The following is a 16,639-nucleotide window of genomic DNA, read 5'->3' as shown; positions in this document are numbered from 1 at the left end:
ATTTCAAACAAACCGATCAAACATAATACGACACAATATATAGTCGAAAAAGCCACCTCACTCGATAACTTATTTTCCGCTACAACTTCATTGCTCTATTCGACTGCAGTAGTCCACTTTTCATTTAGATATCACGTGCTACACTCAACACAAGTTGCCATTGCTTACGAAGGGGGAAAAGAAAGTTGAGTGAAAAATATAGCACGTGGTAGAAAAATATAGTGGTTTACGTAGAGTACGTAATAATTGCATTCCAATCTATCAGATTTTATTGTTATGGTCTATATTAGTAAGTATGTTATTTAACAAAATGTAGCTAATTCTTATATAAATTCCACATTGTTTTCGACTAAAAGCGCAAGAAACAAAACAAAACAAAACAAAAAAAGTGGAAGCAGTTCTTCCAGACTGGAACAGTTCTTTTCGGCACTATATGAAGCAAATTGAAAGTAATGTCATAAATACATAATGTAATAATACACAACTTGAATATCAAATTTCACTGTTAGTTTTCTTGGCTTGTAGATATGTTTGACGTACATGTGTTTTCGTGAAAATCCAAACTTTCAAAACAGTAGTATCACTGTCCTAGATTTTCATAAATAACTATAAAGATGATCTTAAATCTTCAAAATATGTGCAGATAATGATCAATAAAGTTCATAATTGACATTTGGAGAACATGCTGGCCCTAATTGATATATCAGATGACTACCTTTCCTGTTAAAAAAATATCACATATTTCAAAATGGCGGATTTCAAGATAGCGGCGGAGGTTCGTGATCTACTCTGCCCATTCTTCTTTTGCCAATATGTGAAACTATTACCATTTGCATTGTCTATCTTTCACTATTTTTTACGATTCAACAGCTTATTTGATATATTTCAATTACATAGCATAGCCCTTCCCCACCAACTTTGACCCGCTCCCCCTCCGTTTCTTATGGCGCTCAGCCGCTATAACTTTGCACATACACATATTTTCACATCCTCTATCAGGTGCACTATGTCTCATCCCGCAGCTCGATTCATCCATTTGGACCCTTTACTTGTGAGCAACGTTTGTGAAAATTACAAATCTGATGATGTAATTATGTTCTTAAAAGGAATTGCATACAATTTAAGATTCTGAGTTGAGTGATTCTATGTAAACTGGTTGTATGTAATTTTAATTTATTCAACAAAATTCCTTTGAAGTATTATTCAGTTCGTGAATATTATTACTGTGTCTCGGGAACTTTGTTCAATATATTTATTTGTACTCAGAAATGATGCTGAATATTTTGCAGTAAATTTGAATTAAGGAGTTTTGAATTAGTTTGGATTATTATTGTTCTATAAATCTCGCCTATGAACACCTCTGAATCGAAATTATTGTTACGAATGCATTATCACCCTCTAATTGACTCAATGTTAATCAGTAGAGCAACCCAAAAGCATAATAGCAATTTAGAAATATGGTTGGTACCTTGAACATGGTTGTGGTTGTCTAAGGGTCCGAAAGAAACTAATTTTAAAAGCATAATAAAACATAATTTTAGAAAATAAAGCGTAAAGCGTAATTTAAAATATATTGCATAATTCTTGGAAAATTTGATTTAACTGCAAGTTTAACATGTACTATATTAATATTTTTTAAACCAATATTTACATTGCAAAATAATTGACAACATAACAATGCAACAATGAAAAGCTTATTTTTATTTCTGTAAATTTTTTGTAATCCTTTGATGTGGAGAAAAGAAAAAGTGAATAGTACACAAAAACTCCACAATATATTATGTACACTTCTTGAACTTGAGCACTTTCTGTACTTTTTGGTGACATCTTTTATTTTCCCTTTCTGTATGTATGCATCTCTAAGGCGCACACAAGTGTTAGAAAAATCTGACTCGAGTAAAGCGTATCTCTTTACAGTACATTAAGTAGAAAGTTCATTAAATATGAAAGAATTTGCTTGTATAAAATATTAATAAATAGATCAAGATATTTAGATTATTTAATGTATAGTAAATATTATAGATTATACACGATTAATGTAAAACCATGATTGAAATTAACAATAAAGCATAATTTGGAAAAAAATAAAGCATAATTAAACAAAAAATAAAGCATAATGTGGGTTGCTCTATTAATCAGTTAACACTATAGCTTTAAGTGTTAGTATGCGAGTAGCTACACTATGAAACTTCATGACTGTTCGTTACAAATATATGATTAATGCAATCAAATAGCTATTAGAGTATACACCGAAACGTCCTTTACGGCCAAGCGTTATTACATCGAAACATCCTAGACTCGTCCATGGGTAATACACTGCGCATTTTGTTAGTGAATGTAAGACTTTTTGTTTAGGAATTATTTAATTACAAACAGTGAGTACATTTTGGACACTCTTATTAAGTGTGATCTGGTTCAAGAATCTAGCAGCAACCCAGGGTAGTCAACCGCTTGACCAAACACAGCGAAATTTCCCACCCTTCCACTGACTAACACGAAAATCTCGGACACAGGCCTGAATCCCGGACTATGGTAGGTCCAATAAAAATATCCTTGGATCAAATAAGTTTTAAGTCCCACGAATATGCCGACGAGGTTAAAGAGACGGTGATAATAAGAAATCAATGAAATAGTAGAATTAAGAAAGTGGGTGGAAACGGGAAAACCTTGAGAAAAATCACGCACACGATATTTATTCACCACCAAGCTCACTTGGCGCGAACCGGGATGGATCAAATAACATCAAACTACTCTTTTCCACGTAAAAAAAAAAGGTTTCTCTGCTTCCCCTCCCCTCCCAATAATGAAAACTGTCATCATCACTGTCTTTTACATTTTCTAAAGTTCAACTGATTTATGTTTGAGCTAATTTTTCTTGACTTCCTAATATTTTAATGACGAAGTTTTTGCCTTGCCTTTTTTTTTTTTTTTTTTTTTTTTGCGTTTCCTATTGATAATCCCGGTAATGCTGCTGTTATTCTCAGTGGCAGCTTTAGCAAGTAGGCACGGGCCTACCCAAAATTTTTGAAAAATATATAAACGCTAAAAGATACAATTAATAATAAACATATATTTTCACTATATTAATGGTAGATAATTATTTAACAAATAGCATCAACCATTACTGTAAAAGTAATTTCCTACTGTCATTAATCATTCATATCCTATATGTATCCATAATCGAAGGAGCGGACCTACCCAAAATTAAAATCCTAAACCTACCCCTGGTTATCCTGTTTTAATCTGAATATTTCTAAAAGAGTATGAACTTGAAGTGTTAAACGGTGACAGGCATTGTAAAGAAAGCGAAAGTGAAATGTGTTCCAATAGGAAGTGTAGTAAAACATAGAACGACATAAAACATATTCAAGGTCAACACATTAATAGTATGAGTATAATGGCCTTGAATTACTGTAACATCAAGGTATTAAAAAAATTATAGGTTTTGTATGTTTCATTGTATTAGTTACTTCGCAACAAGTGTAGCTGTAGTGTTGTCAAAGTGTTGTCAAGTTAGGCTTTTAACGTGTGCACAGAGTTACAAGCCACAGTTCACAGACTATTGCAAACGTCAGCGATTGATAACCCGTTTGAGAATGGGAAACCTTTGCTCCGTGCAGTGTGCGTGTACTGTCGTTAGCAGCTGTGTAGGAAGATGCTGTCAGCTGTTGGGGTGGTAATGACGTTGAAGATGTGAAGTTCTTTTGAGTTTTGTTTTGTTTTAGCCACCTTTGGTTTACCAGATGGTACAGCAATGAAGTGGTAATTGAAGACAGTCTGCTTTTACAATTAGTGCGAAATTTATGTAAGGAGAATGCCTGGAATTGTAGATCAGGATCAATATTCGACATGGGTAAGAAACTTATGACATTCTTCTCCCCTAACTTCGTTTCTTCAATAAACTCCTTTGCACATTACAAATGTATTAATAATAATAATAATAATAATAATAATAATAATAATAATAATAATAATAATAATCCCTTGAGTTATTATATCCTCTTTTTGTTTCTTTAAATTAAATTTATATCAACTGCTATGCAGTACAATCATATAAATAGATAAATCTGAAGAACCATTAGTTATTTCTCTTTATTAAGAAATCTGCTCGCAACTTTTGTCATTTCGCTCCTATTTAAAAAATTGCGTGACAATTTGTTGCCGGAGTCATAGTTATTGAAGTTAAAACTCCAATAGGTTTTACACTCCATAGGTTAAAGAGGACTTAGGCAAATAAATAATTGCTTTATTATATTTTATAGTACACGATAAAATACGGTTCTTTCGTTTTAAGAGCTTATTTTATTCAAGGGGATGATAAAAATGCTAATCTTCCGCTGATGGCGACTCCGGATGACACCCACATAAACCTGTTGGGTATTATTTAGTTTCTTCCCCAAATCTCAGTACTGACTGGCTTACTTGGTAGTGATTACTGTTCATTATTTGTAATTGTAATGAATGTAAATACAGTGTGGACGTATGGCATAAAAACTTCAGTGCATAAAACACGAACCATCTTATCTAGCTGACCACTAAAAGGTACTAATGCTATCTAACCGAGTCAGGGCAGGAGCGCAGTAGGGGGGAGAGCGCGAACTAGGGGGTGCGACCGTGGGGAGCGCGCGTGTCAGCTATGGTGGGTATTCGCCTAAACGAGGTCGTTTACAATGGCTCACTATAAGCACTTTGTGCAGATCATTCATAGGAGCCATACCTGAACAAACCCTGCGTGGCTTCTAATTATCTACATTCGCTTTCGCTCGCTCAGTTATGTTTTGTGAAGTAAGTAACACTCGAGATCTTATTTTTGCAAGGTGGGAGAAGAAATTAAAGATACCGAAAATCACTTGTTCTACACAAAGTATACTCTTGCCTAGAGGTGCAAAAAAGCCGGCTTTTTTAAATTGATGTTTTTTCACATAAAAAGCCTGCTCTTTTGGGGAAAAAACTCAAATTTTCGAAATTTTGGCTTTTTTCATTTTCATGATTAGCTTTGTTATAGTATATTCTATAGTTAAGTAAGATTTCATGACCCAAATGCTATGTTTCGCTTGGGAATTCACCATGATGAATGGAGCACTAGTTTTATAAATTAAAGTACACATAAAGTACGTAGTATTTGAGGGCAATTTTAGAGATTTAACTTCTGAGTTATCTGTCATATCCGTGTTTCATTAGAGCTTACTACTCTGGCTTTTAGCATATAAGTTAAATTTATGTTTTTCAGTGTATCCGTCAGAAAGCACTTCCACATTTCTGTTATACGTAGCTGTGCAGTGATTTAGCAACAATCTTCCGGATACAATCTTGAATAGCATTTTATAGAAATAATCAGATTTAGAAAAGTATTTTAGAAGGAGTGTCTCTGATTAGTTTTTCTAAAAAATCCTTTTTCTTTATTTGGGAGGAGCCTGAAGTTTATGAGTACAGGGATGACTAGTATTTCGTTTCTTTTGTATATTTAGCAATAATCTTCCGAATACAACTTTGGAAACTATTTTATACTGATAATCAGTAGCGGATTTAGAAAAGTATTTTGGGAGGAATTTTTCTTATTAATGTTTAGTTTTTCTAAAACTTCCTAATTTGTGTTTGAGGGGAGCTTGAAGTTTATGAGAAAAGACATAACTAATAATTATTTCTTTTGTTTAGAATTTCGGGGAACAGGCTTCAGTCCGAAAGACATCTCGTCACCCTAACCTCCTATGGAAATCTGTCGCTGCTGGCAATTAGTAATAACTACGATTTATAACATTAAGAAAAGAAGTCAGCCAGGACTCATAGTACAGGCAGTATCTCTACATTTACAGATGGAATTAAGAAAAACTTTAATCAGACTGGTCGAAATGAAATGAAATCTTTAAGTTTTACGTCCCACGATTATGCCGGTTAGGCTAAAGGAGACTGTGGTGATGAGAAATGAGTGAAATGGTGGAATGAAGAAAGTGGAAGGAAACGGGAGAAAACCCACGAGCACGATGTTTTTCCACCACAAAGTCCACACGGCGCGAGGTGGGATCGAACCAGGGACCCCAAGCACCGGAGGTGAGCGTTCTACCACTGAGCCACCGTTCCCCCCCCCCAGACTGATAGAATACGGGATTTAATCCCAGACTTCCCGATAGAAGCGCAAAAGCTAACCACTCACACATGATGTGCAATTGTGCTTGACTTAGCTTAAATGTGTTCAGTAGTTTTTCTTTTTCTTTCTTTTGTATTTTTTAAATATTTTTTCAAAGGGAGAGCTCCGTAATAATATATTGAATTCCTCTTGTTAAAAATTCAGAAATCTTCAGGACTGAGTAAACCGTGATAGTGGTTTCATGTAGACCAATATAAAATCCGTGCTAAGTGACAAAAGTACAATATTGATTAAACAGCCCAAATGTTACTTCAGAGCTGATGGAACATATAGGCACGCGCATTCTTCTGGGGATTAATTGAACTACTTCCACGTTCTTCACTGAGCTGTGTTAATCACATAGGCCACATCATGACATTAAACTGAACTTTTCCATTTTTAGCACTTAGCACGGGTTTTATATTCAGTCTACATATATTCTAGAACCTTGGAAACAACACGCTCAGATGAACGGTTTATTACGCGTATGATCCATGAACAGAAAATTCGATACTTTCCCGATTCTAAACCAATTCATCGTTTATTTTCGACGTTTTGTATTATCTGCATTAACCACTAATTAAATGAGTTTGTGTTGTTGAGAAGTGAACAAAGTCCGCTTTATCAATTTACAGCCGAATTTCGAAATAAAGCCCAAAATTTCCCAAGCAAAAAAGCGAAGCAACAAAGACCAAGTTTTTTTTTTTTTTTTTTTCAAAAGAGCCGGTTTTTCCCCCGAGCTCTTGCATTTTTTTTTAAAGTTATTATGTATCTTCATTATTTCGAGTTACGTTTTAGTGCCTATTTTTTAAAATTTTAAATGCTATTTGCCTGCCTATTTTCCAGGTTTTTAATGCCTAAACATCCGGTCTCTAATGATAACAGTAAGAGCAAATTCTTAAAAACAAACAAGACCACTTGAGCTCTCGACAGGAATCGAATCCGTGTTTTCCACGTCAGAGGAGCGTACGCTAACCGCTTACCGACGAGGGAGCACTCAGTTGTGTTATTTGTGATCTTACGGACACGTACATATGAAAGACTTCTCAATACTCTTAAAGTAGGAAGAGAAGAAATTGTAATCATCAAATTAAAAACTTTTATTATGAAGGATGGACAAGCAGAGGATTTTATACGGAATGCTCTTTATGTAGCGGAGTGGTTCGAAGCCATTCGGAGATTTTTTGTGTCCTGGATGTTTTAACGTAAAGAATTTTTATTTACTATTAATAGAATAGAATAGAATATTTTATTGTCATTAAATCTATATAGACAATAGACAAGGTCGTATGATGTTATTCAAGTAAACTCCTTTTTTCGTAACCTATACCAATATATTTTTATCTTCATCAAACTCCTGAACATTATAATAGGGTACACCAACTAACCGACCATACACTTTGCTTTTAAGTTGAAATTTTGCATGTGTATTGGTAGCCTGTTCATAAATTTTATACATTGTATTGTATAGCTATTTTTAATTTTTGATAGCCTGCTATACGATATATCAACTTGTTTTGCAAATCTTGCATTATATGGACAAATATCTGTCTACGCTGCATATGTGACATATTTTATTTTACATGTATTAAAAACTTACATTTACATATATACGAATTAACAGTCATAATTTTCAACTTAAATATCTAATGTTTAAAATGTTCTTTATATGATACCCCACTGATTGTAACTACTTCTTTCTTTCTTTCTTTCTTTCTGTTTTTTAAAGTAACAGAACCTCATTTAGTTGTTACTGTTACCCCAAAACAATAAAGGGTTCCATAATCTATTGTATTTTAGAAAAAAGCAAACTATGCTAATCTTATAACACATATATATGCTGTATCCCATCGTATCAATTAGTAATAATGATAATAATTATTGTACTGATGTATTATTGCAGACTGGCCTAGTGTATGTGTTCAACCTAATAGTCGGGACGGGAGCTCTGACACTGCCTGCAGTATTCAGCAGAGCTGGTTGGGCGCTCGGCTTAAGCTTCATCAGCATCCTGGCCTTCATCAGGTAAGTTGAAAGCTTCTGAATATTATTAGCTGAAGACCGTGGAAATCATCATAGCACCTGATAAACGTTACGGATGAATCAAGTAATTTCGTCACATTCGGTGTTAGTAAAACTATACGGTTTCAAAGTGTTCGTATAACTTAATTGCTACGCAAAGAAAGCATAGATTGTCATATGTTTCATATTTCTTTCCAGGCAGATAGGTTTCCTTAACTAATGAACTTCGATTTAGTTTTTAAGGTTTTTCCTTTCGGAATTTTAAACATTACAATTTTCTTGCTGTCACGATAGTCTTATAGGCCGGCACAAAACACAAAACGATTGTAACTTCCGTAACTAACTCACTTTATGGCCTAGAGAGTCCGAAGGTTCAGAGCCACGTTCACAAAAGATCTCCATTGACTTCTGTCCTTAGCCAACTGGATCCACTTTCTACTCTGTATTCCTATTTCTGTGAGATTCATTTTAATATTTTTCTCTCATGGGCGCCTAGGTCCTCCTAATGATCATTTTCCGATTAAACTTCCAGTTAAAACTGAAAGCGTTCCTACTTTTTTTCCATTTTGCAACTTCCATTTGCTTCACATTTGCTTGGAATCCGCACAGATAAATGATACTGGAACGTTCGGAAATAATGACGGAAATGATTGTCATACTTGACTCATCTGTTAAGTTCCTTCTGCTTTGTTTAAGATTTCTTTTCTCGTTCTTCTTTTTGATGAAGCGTAAGCTAAAGTACTTACAATTTACATTTCTCTGTGTGTGTTTCAAAACACTGATAAACTAATGTCCACACAGATAAGTGTAATATATGAGTAGCTTAGTCCATTGTCAATGTCAATAATGGATGGAATGACATATTGATTTTGAAGGAATTTGTTTTATTTTTTATTTATTTTTCCGTGGTGTTAAGTCAGATTTTGTGTGAACTTCACCAGCTTATAGATCAATGGACTTAGGCCGCGCATCCATTGCTTCCGAATGCGATTGCGAATTTCCCAGCACGTGTAAATAAATTGGAGTGCCTCGACTAGTTCCAACCTGCGAATTGCGAAAACCGACGAAAAGATGCGAATGCGAACGGTCCTAACCTACTGGGATAGTTCGTCCGAATTCTTTTGAATGGAGAGTTGTCTGTAGAGAAACTAAGCGCTACGTGAGAGAAGAAAGTTTGTTGTGCGTGAGAGCAGACGACGTTGCGAAGTGTGCAGATAAATAAATAATAATAAAAATTGTTCGTGTGGATTGTTTTTCAATTTCACAACCTATTTTGAGCATCGCTTATCAAACAAACAAACAAACAAAAAAAAAAAAAAATCTTGTCTCCCCCAATGTTGAAGACAGATTTGCGCCACAGAATAGTACAAGGGTGTAACGTAATCTGTGAAGTTTTTCCTCCTTAGACTAAATAGGTTTGGAGTTAGAGGCGATCAAATTTTGGGAAAATAGGACATTACACAACTTATGAAATTCTGCTCTGAGACTGCATTCTAAATTGAACGTGTTATAGCTCAAGATCTAACAAACATAGCTGCGTGAAAATTTTCTCATAGAAGCACCAAGGTTTGTAGATTAAAAAAACAAAACAAAACAAAAAAAAAAAAAAAAAAAAAAGCCAACTCCTGGCTTTGTGAATAATAATAATAATAAATTAACTATTTTTACGTGCTGAGACAGCAAAAATACAGCACTTTGTTTTATTCTACATTATTTTAGCAATGAATATATAGTACAAGTGATAAAATTATGATTACATCTATAAGATAAAAACATTGATAGTGTAATGTACATCAATTATTAAAACAAAGAAGTATCAAAAATTAAAAGTAAAAAAAATAAAAACTACTAAGTTATATTTAAAATTGTAAAATAAAGTCATATTTTAAGATATGCATTCAAGATAATAATAATAATAATAACGTATGTTATAACTTGCATTTTTATGGAGCGAAAACCCTGCTTCACTAAACGAGAGTTATCACGAAAGGTACAGATGTTTTGGTGGGAATTTTTATCTTCATCTAAATGTAAAGCTCTGTTCTAAAGAGTTACGAAAGAAAAACAGCGGGATTTTTGAGTACATGTTTGTATTATTAATAAGTGTTATAAATTTATGAATTGTTAAATTACATATTACAATATATTTGTGCTTCAGCTGTGGTGTGGGAGGAAGTATTCCAAAGGTTGCACCCAAACCAGGACAGGAGGAGCCCAATTACATAAATGCAACATAACCGGACACTTACTTCTTATAAATAACTAGCTGAACCTGCGCTCTCTATACAGCGCATCATTCACATATGAGCATGAATCCTCTTGTCATTCCTCACAACATCTTTACATATCCATTTCCAGACAAAGGGAAGGATGTCGATAAAAATCGGCAAGGGGTACCATAAAAGGGAGATGTTTTTATTATTACTTTTTCAATATCTCGCACCGTTTGCAAGATTTGAGCCTACTTCCGCTTGGAGTTTTGAATTCATGTATGATCAGTGTTTTATTTCTTCTTGCATGCCGTATGTAATAAGCAAATACATTACACATACAATTAATTATAAGCAAATACATTACACATACAATTAATTATAATGTCACTTATATATGATGTTCATTGAGCAAAACACTCCAAACTAATAAAGATTCATATGAGCCTGGAGAAGTGATTATCCTTCGTTTTTCATTATCATTTGGCCATGAAACAAACGGCGGAGAGATATACAATCCCTAAATACAACTTTGTTGTATTTGAATGTATAACTCGTAGGATAAGATGCTTTACTCTTAAAAATTTCAACACTTCCAGTGTACCCCTAAAAATGTAATAAAGGAATAACGGAAATGTTTTTTTTTAAATATTGAATTAGAACTGGACAATCTACACAAAATTTTGAATCGACCAGTGAAAACGGCACGTTTCTAGCACTTGGGATTTTGGAGATCTCATTGTCGAAAGGATTGGAGACAAACACATAAACCTAACATTTTATTATATAGACTAGCTGAACCTGCGCTCTCTACATACCGCATCATTCGGATATGAGCATAAATCTCCTTCTCATTCCTCACATCTGTACATATCCCTTTACAGACACGAGTGAAATACATTTTGATTAAAGAAAAAAAATCGACAAGGAGTATCACAAAGGGGAGATATTTTTTCGATTATTTTTTCTCAATATTTTTTACCGTTTACAAAATTTAAGCCTACTTCCGGTTGGAGTTTCTAAGTCATGTATGACCAGTGTTTTCTTTCTTCTTACATGCAGTATGTAATAAGCAAATATGTTACATACATAATTAATTATAATGTCAGTTATATATGGTGTTCATTGGGCAAAACACCAAAAATAAAGATTCATCTTAGACTGGAGAAATGGTTATCCTTCCTTTTTCAGTATTATTTGGCCATGAAACAAACACCTGAGACATATTAAACCCGTATATACAACAATGTGGTGTTGGAATGTAAAATGCGTAGGATATGATGCTTTAGTTTCTTTTCTTTTTTTAAATTAATTTCAACACTTCTAGTGTACCCGTAAAAATGTAATAAAGAAATAATGGCCATGTTTTTTAAATATTCAATTACAATTGAACAATCTATGCAAAATTTGCAATCGATCAGTGAAAACGTCATCTTTCTAGAGCCCGTAGTTTCCCGAGATCGTCGAAAGGGTTAGCCACAAACATATAGTTTTAAAAACTCCAAAGATGGCAGCACAGTTCATTTGCATTGATTTTGGAGAAGGCTTATTAAAATACAAAGGCTTTGAACAATAGCTTTAAAACATAAACTTCATAAAAAATGTTGTATTTAAATAATAATTTATTTAAGGCACACATACTTTAAAATATTGTCTTTGTTAAACGTGAAATCACAAATAACCGTAAGTCAACGGTTTGAAATCCAAAGTTAGAGATTGGAGTTCAGGCATTTTTATAGCTTTCGTAGCATTTTAATAGATAAATAAATAAATAAATGTAAACTCTTCCACTTGTTTATTATGTGAAACAATTTTTACATGTTTTTTGTGGAAATAGAGCGTTTGGAAAAGTGAAATGAATTACGTGATATTGATTTTTTTCTATAGATAAGTTGTTAATATACCGCAGTTAGTTTCATGTACGTATATACTTCCACCTTTTCTTCGGTGAGTGTTACACTGTGGCTTTTTCCTTTCATATATGACGAAATTTTCACCATGTGACTAAAGTTACAGATTCAAATTTGAGGGTTAATATTTACTATCTTTTTTTGTGTAGGAATTTTTATTACTTAAATGTTTTGTAATTTCATAATAAAATACGTTGTATTTGTTCTTATATATTTATTTTTGTAGTTGATTAGGAAAAAACAGTATCATTCTTGTCATGTTTTCTTGGTTTTGTTTTCCCATCAACATGGGAAAGTCTGTATGACTAATTATATATCAGGGAAAATTTGAAGAAATGTTCTGGAAAACCGAGAAATGTCACTGAATTGTTCCCGTAATTTTTCTCGCCACCGTGTTCAATAATAGATCCTATCTTCTCCCTTAATTCTCTATTGAAAAAGGAAGTGGTAAAAATCACTCATTTCTGATTTAATGTTGATCGGCATAGACCAAAATCTGTAATTAATAGGAAGAATTTTTTTTTTTTTTTTTCAATTGATTAAGCGTCCTAAAAGTGGATTTAGTCTGCACTCTAATCTCTCTGCTATAATAAGTGGTAGAAATATTCCACTTTCGGTTTCTCTATGGATTTCCATAGACCAAAAACTGTGTAAGAGATAGCGAGAATTTGCTTTTTGATATGGCTTCAGCGACATAAGAATAAATTCATTCTCTTTTACAGCTGGAAATTACAGACTTACTAGCTTCCACTTTAATATTGAATTCGCGTACTTTCACAGTGTTAAAGACTCAACTGTTTATACGATACGAGGGATGATCAAAAAGTAAGGTTACAAAGCCTGCAGTGAACGTGTATATGCTATTTCATACAACCAATACAGCCAACAGATAGTACATACATTACGTTATTTTTCGTCATAGTCTCCAGATCGGTTGAGGCAGTTGTCGCATCCTGGGATGAGTTTGAAGATACCCTCTTGGTAAAAATCCTATCCTTGAGTATTCAGCCACGTTGTCACGGTGTTTGTCCTCCTCGTCTGAAGTGAAGTGATGATCCTTTAGGTGCGGGAACAGGTGAAAGTCCTTGGAGCGAGACCCGGGCTGTAGGGAAGGTGGTCGGTGATTCTCATGCGCTTCTTGTGTTGGTTGCACAGTGCGTGGAACCCATCGGGAACGAATTTTCCAGTACTGCAGAATACCGTGCATAATGTGACGAACGCTTCCGAACGACATTCCCAACTCTACCATCAGATGCCAAAACGTGATTGTCCTTTTGTCCTGAATCATCTCCTCCACACGAACTGTGTTCACATCTGTTGATACCGTGCTGGGTCGGGCGCTGCACTCCTCGTCTATGACGTTTTCTCTACCAGCCGCAAAATTTCGACAACATTCTGCGACGTGCTGATAAGACATTTTAATCTCTCTGTAAACTTGTACCGGCTGCCGGTGAATTTCGGCCGTGGTTACATGTTTCGCCCACAGAAATCGAATAACTGAGCGGATTTCTTCCCGTGCCGTGACCAGTTTTCCAAATGAGTTGTCATTTGTGTTTACGTACAACTAGCGCCGTAGGTAGCGAGTGGCTGAAACTCTTCACAGTTGCCAACTCACTGGATTAAAAATACTGCACACTCCTCATTTCTTTGTAACAGACGAAACTTCGGAAATGTCGGCATTGTAACCTTAGTTCTGATCCTCCGTCGTATATAAATATTCGAGACCGATTGCTTTTAACTGAGCGTAGGAGGGAGTGGAAGGAGAGGGTTCTTGTAAAATTAGTGTGGGAGCTTAGCCCTCGTGTGCCCCGTTCAGTTTAATTCCTGGGTAAAAGTACTGTTGGAATGAGCTCCTTCGTGGCTATATGGTTAGTGAACGGGTCTTTGAAGCAGGAAAACTGGGTACGAATTCCCGGCAGGATCTCACGTAGTTCGGATCCGATGTTAAACTGTAGGACCACATCTTCTATAGGCTCTGTGCTAAAAGGGACACTAAACCATAATCCAAAAAGTATTTTTGCAGTTGAAGAAAGGGTTATAATTTCTAATAAAGTGTGTGTTAATTTTTGCTTTTTTCCCCCCCACAGCTTTGTTACCGTGACTTTCGTGATCGAAGCAATGGCCTCTGCAAATGCTATAGTCCAGTGGAAGAGACTTCAGCAGCTGAAAAGGGTAAGGCGTTTCGTTAATATCTAACTATTCTTGACTTCATTTGAACATCGAGCGCTTAAGAAGCTCTCTATTATTAGAGAATTCATAATTTACATGCATAATACTGAGAAGATTGGCTCGGAAGGTGAATGTTCCTGTCATTTAAGTGAAAAACTACTGACATTAAGTGTATTCATTGGGAATTCACTGCAAGTCAAGTCTTAGTTGTTTCCAAGGTCTCAGTTCTCAGGTCTCAGTTGGTTCCAAGGTCGCACGTTAACAGATACGAAGTGTTTGCTATCTACCGGTATTTTGCGACTGCGAGGTTCGGTCCACAGTGCCATTCCGTGAGTTCTGTAGTTTCGTTAGTGAACAATAGTATGAATTTATGATGGACATCATATCCGTGTTTTTTTTTTTTTTTTTTTTTTTGTCCCGTTTCCTTTTACTATTTTAATTCACCAACTATTTAATAATAGCATTTTGGTGCCGGAGACTCGGATCCCACGTTAAGCTGTAGGTCAACGTCTCTCATGGCCTCGTTGCTGAAAGGGACGTTAAATTCAGCAACAACAACATCGTGTCCGTGGGTTTTCTCGGGATACTCCCGTTTCCTCCCACTTTCTCATTCTACCAATTTTTCCATCATCATTTACTTGCTTTAATCATCCGTGTCTCTCAGCCTAAAGGATGTAGTTGTGGAACGTTAAACTGAAATATTTCATTTTTTCCAAATTATAATAGCACTTTTCATTCGCATCCTTTGGTCGAAATGGGACAACTATAGGACGTTAACCGAAAGATGTATTTTTGTTATTCATGAAGCAGATGTTGAATGATGCCTTACATTTGGTTACTCTGGTCGCAAACGAAGTTTTACTGTTAATGAAACTCTCTTTGAAGAGTCCCCTTATAAAATAAAAATAATAAACTCGAAAGGTACGTAGACCTAGGCTAAAGGTTAAGTTTTAGAACTTACGATTTGTGTACTGTGAAACGCTGCACTCGAAGCCTTAAGAAGGTAGTGTTTGCGAGTGTAGATATATCAGTGTGTTTCTATTCCCACTAAACCCCTATTTTTTTACCTATGTTTTTGACAGTCCGTGAAAATCCGATTTTTAAAATCCTGATCAGATATGAGTTGTTTGATTACCTTATCTTGAACCTAAAACCTAACAGCTTATCATTTGAGTATTTTTTGCTTATTTAAATTAAATGGAGGAAAAGACAAACAAAAGAACAGGCAAAAGCATTAACCTTTTCTTTTTCTCTTGTCAACAGCTATTGATTTTGCTAATATTATTGATATTTTTAAACAGAATTTCAGGGTTGTTCAAAGGAATTTGTGTACTTATATTTCAAACTGCTGAGAGTATTACCTTCTTTTCTTTTTCTTTTTTATATATGATTTGTTCTATGTATGATTTCTGTATTCTTTTTTTGTGGTGTTAATTGTATTCAATTTTATATTGTTTATTTTCATCATTTGTATGTTGTATGCAAATTGTAATTGGACAGAAAAATCTGTAATTTCCAGTGTGTAATAAAAATAAAAATAATAATAATAATAATAATAATAATATTATATATTATTATTATTATTATTATTATTATTATTATTATTATTATTATTATTATTATTATTATACGAAGAAAATAGTTTGAGATTGTAAGCGAGTGTTTTGAGCGTCTAGTTAGGTAAATCGTGTTGAAACAAGTGTCAGACGTCCTTGATCTATTTATTTCATTGCAGGCATTGCAGGTGTGCGATTCTAGATCAACAGAATCACAAGATGAAGAAAACGAAGGAGAGGATACACCATTGTTTTCTGCAGGTACAAATTTCCACATTTCTTGCGTTTGCGAATAATGTATAAATGAAATCCTTTGAGATATATATATATGTATATATATATATATATTCATAAAGTCTGTTTCCATCTCTATAATTCCGAAAGGGCTGAAAGTGTGAAAATTATGAAACATGGCCTTTAGCTTTTAGTTGAAGTTTCTACATTGTTTGAGCAAATTATGCATAACAAAGAACTTTAAAAAAAAAAATCCCATGTACTTACGCAAATGTTGTTTGATTTTATCTTTTTCCTAATATTTCACTTGCATTAAATTCTGCAAGCATCATCGGAAGAATAATATGAAAAGCGTTATTATTCGTAATAAGACTACAAATTTGCACTTTATAATTGATAACGAAGTTTGTAGGA

General features: G+C 34.3%; 1 protein-coding gene across 1 annotated transcript in view; it reads left to right on the top strand.

Moving 5' to 3' along the window:
• Nucleotides 1–3,513: 3,513 nt before the first annotated feature.
• Nucleotides 3,514–16,639, top strand: part of LOC145665006 (putative sodium-coupled neutral amino acid transporter 12) — a 46,543-nt gene continuing 33,417 nt past the window's right edge. Inside the window, exons 1-4 of the mRNA XM_081732193.1 lie at nt 3,514–3,853; nt 8,028–8,149; nt 14,354–14,438; nt 16,171–16,252. Coding sequence (XP_081588319.1) covers nt 3,815–3,853; nt 8,028–8,149; nt 14,354–14,438; nt 16,171–16,252 — 328 coding nt within the window. The 5' untranslated portion in view covers nt 3,514–3,814. The remainder of the gene's footprint in view (nt 3,854–8,027; nt 8,150–14,353; nt 14,439–16,170; nt 16,253–16,639) is intronic.

Source organism: Thermobia domestica, chromosome 11, assembly GCF_964235325.1.
Source record: "Thermobia domestica chromosome 11, izTheDome1.hap1.1, whole genome shotgun sequence".
NCBI classification, from domain to species: domain Eukaryota; kingdom Metazoa; phylum Arthropoda; class Insecta; order Zygentoma; family Lepismatidae; genus Thermobia; species Thermobia domestica.
Note: the sequence above shows the minus strand (reverse complement) of the source record. Positions and strands in the feature narration are given on the sequence as shown.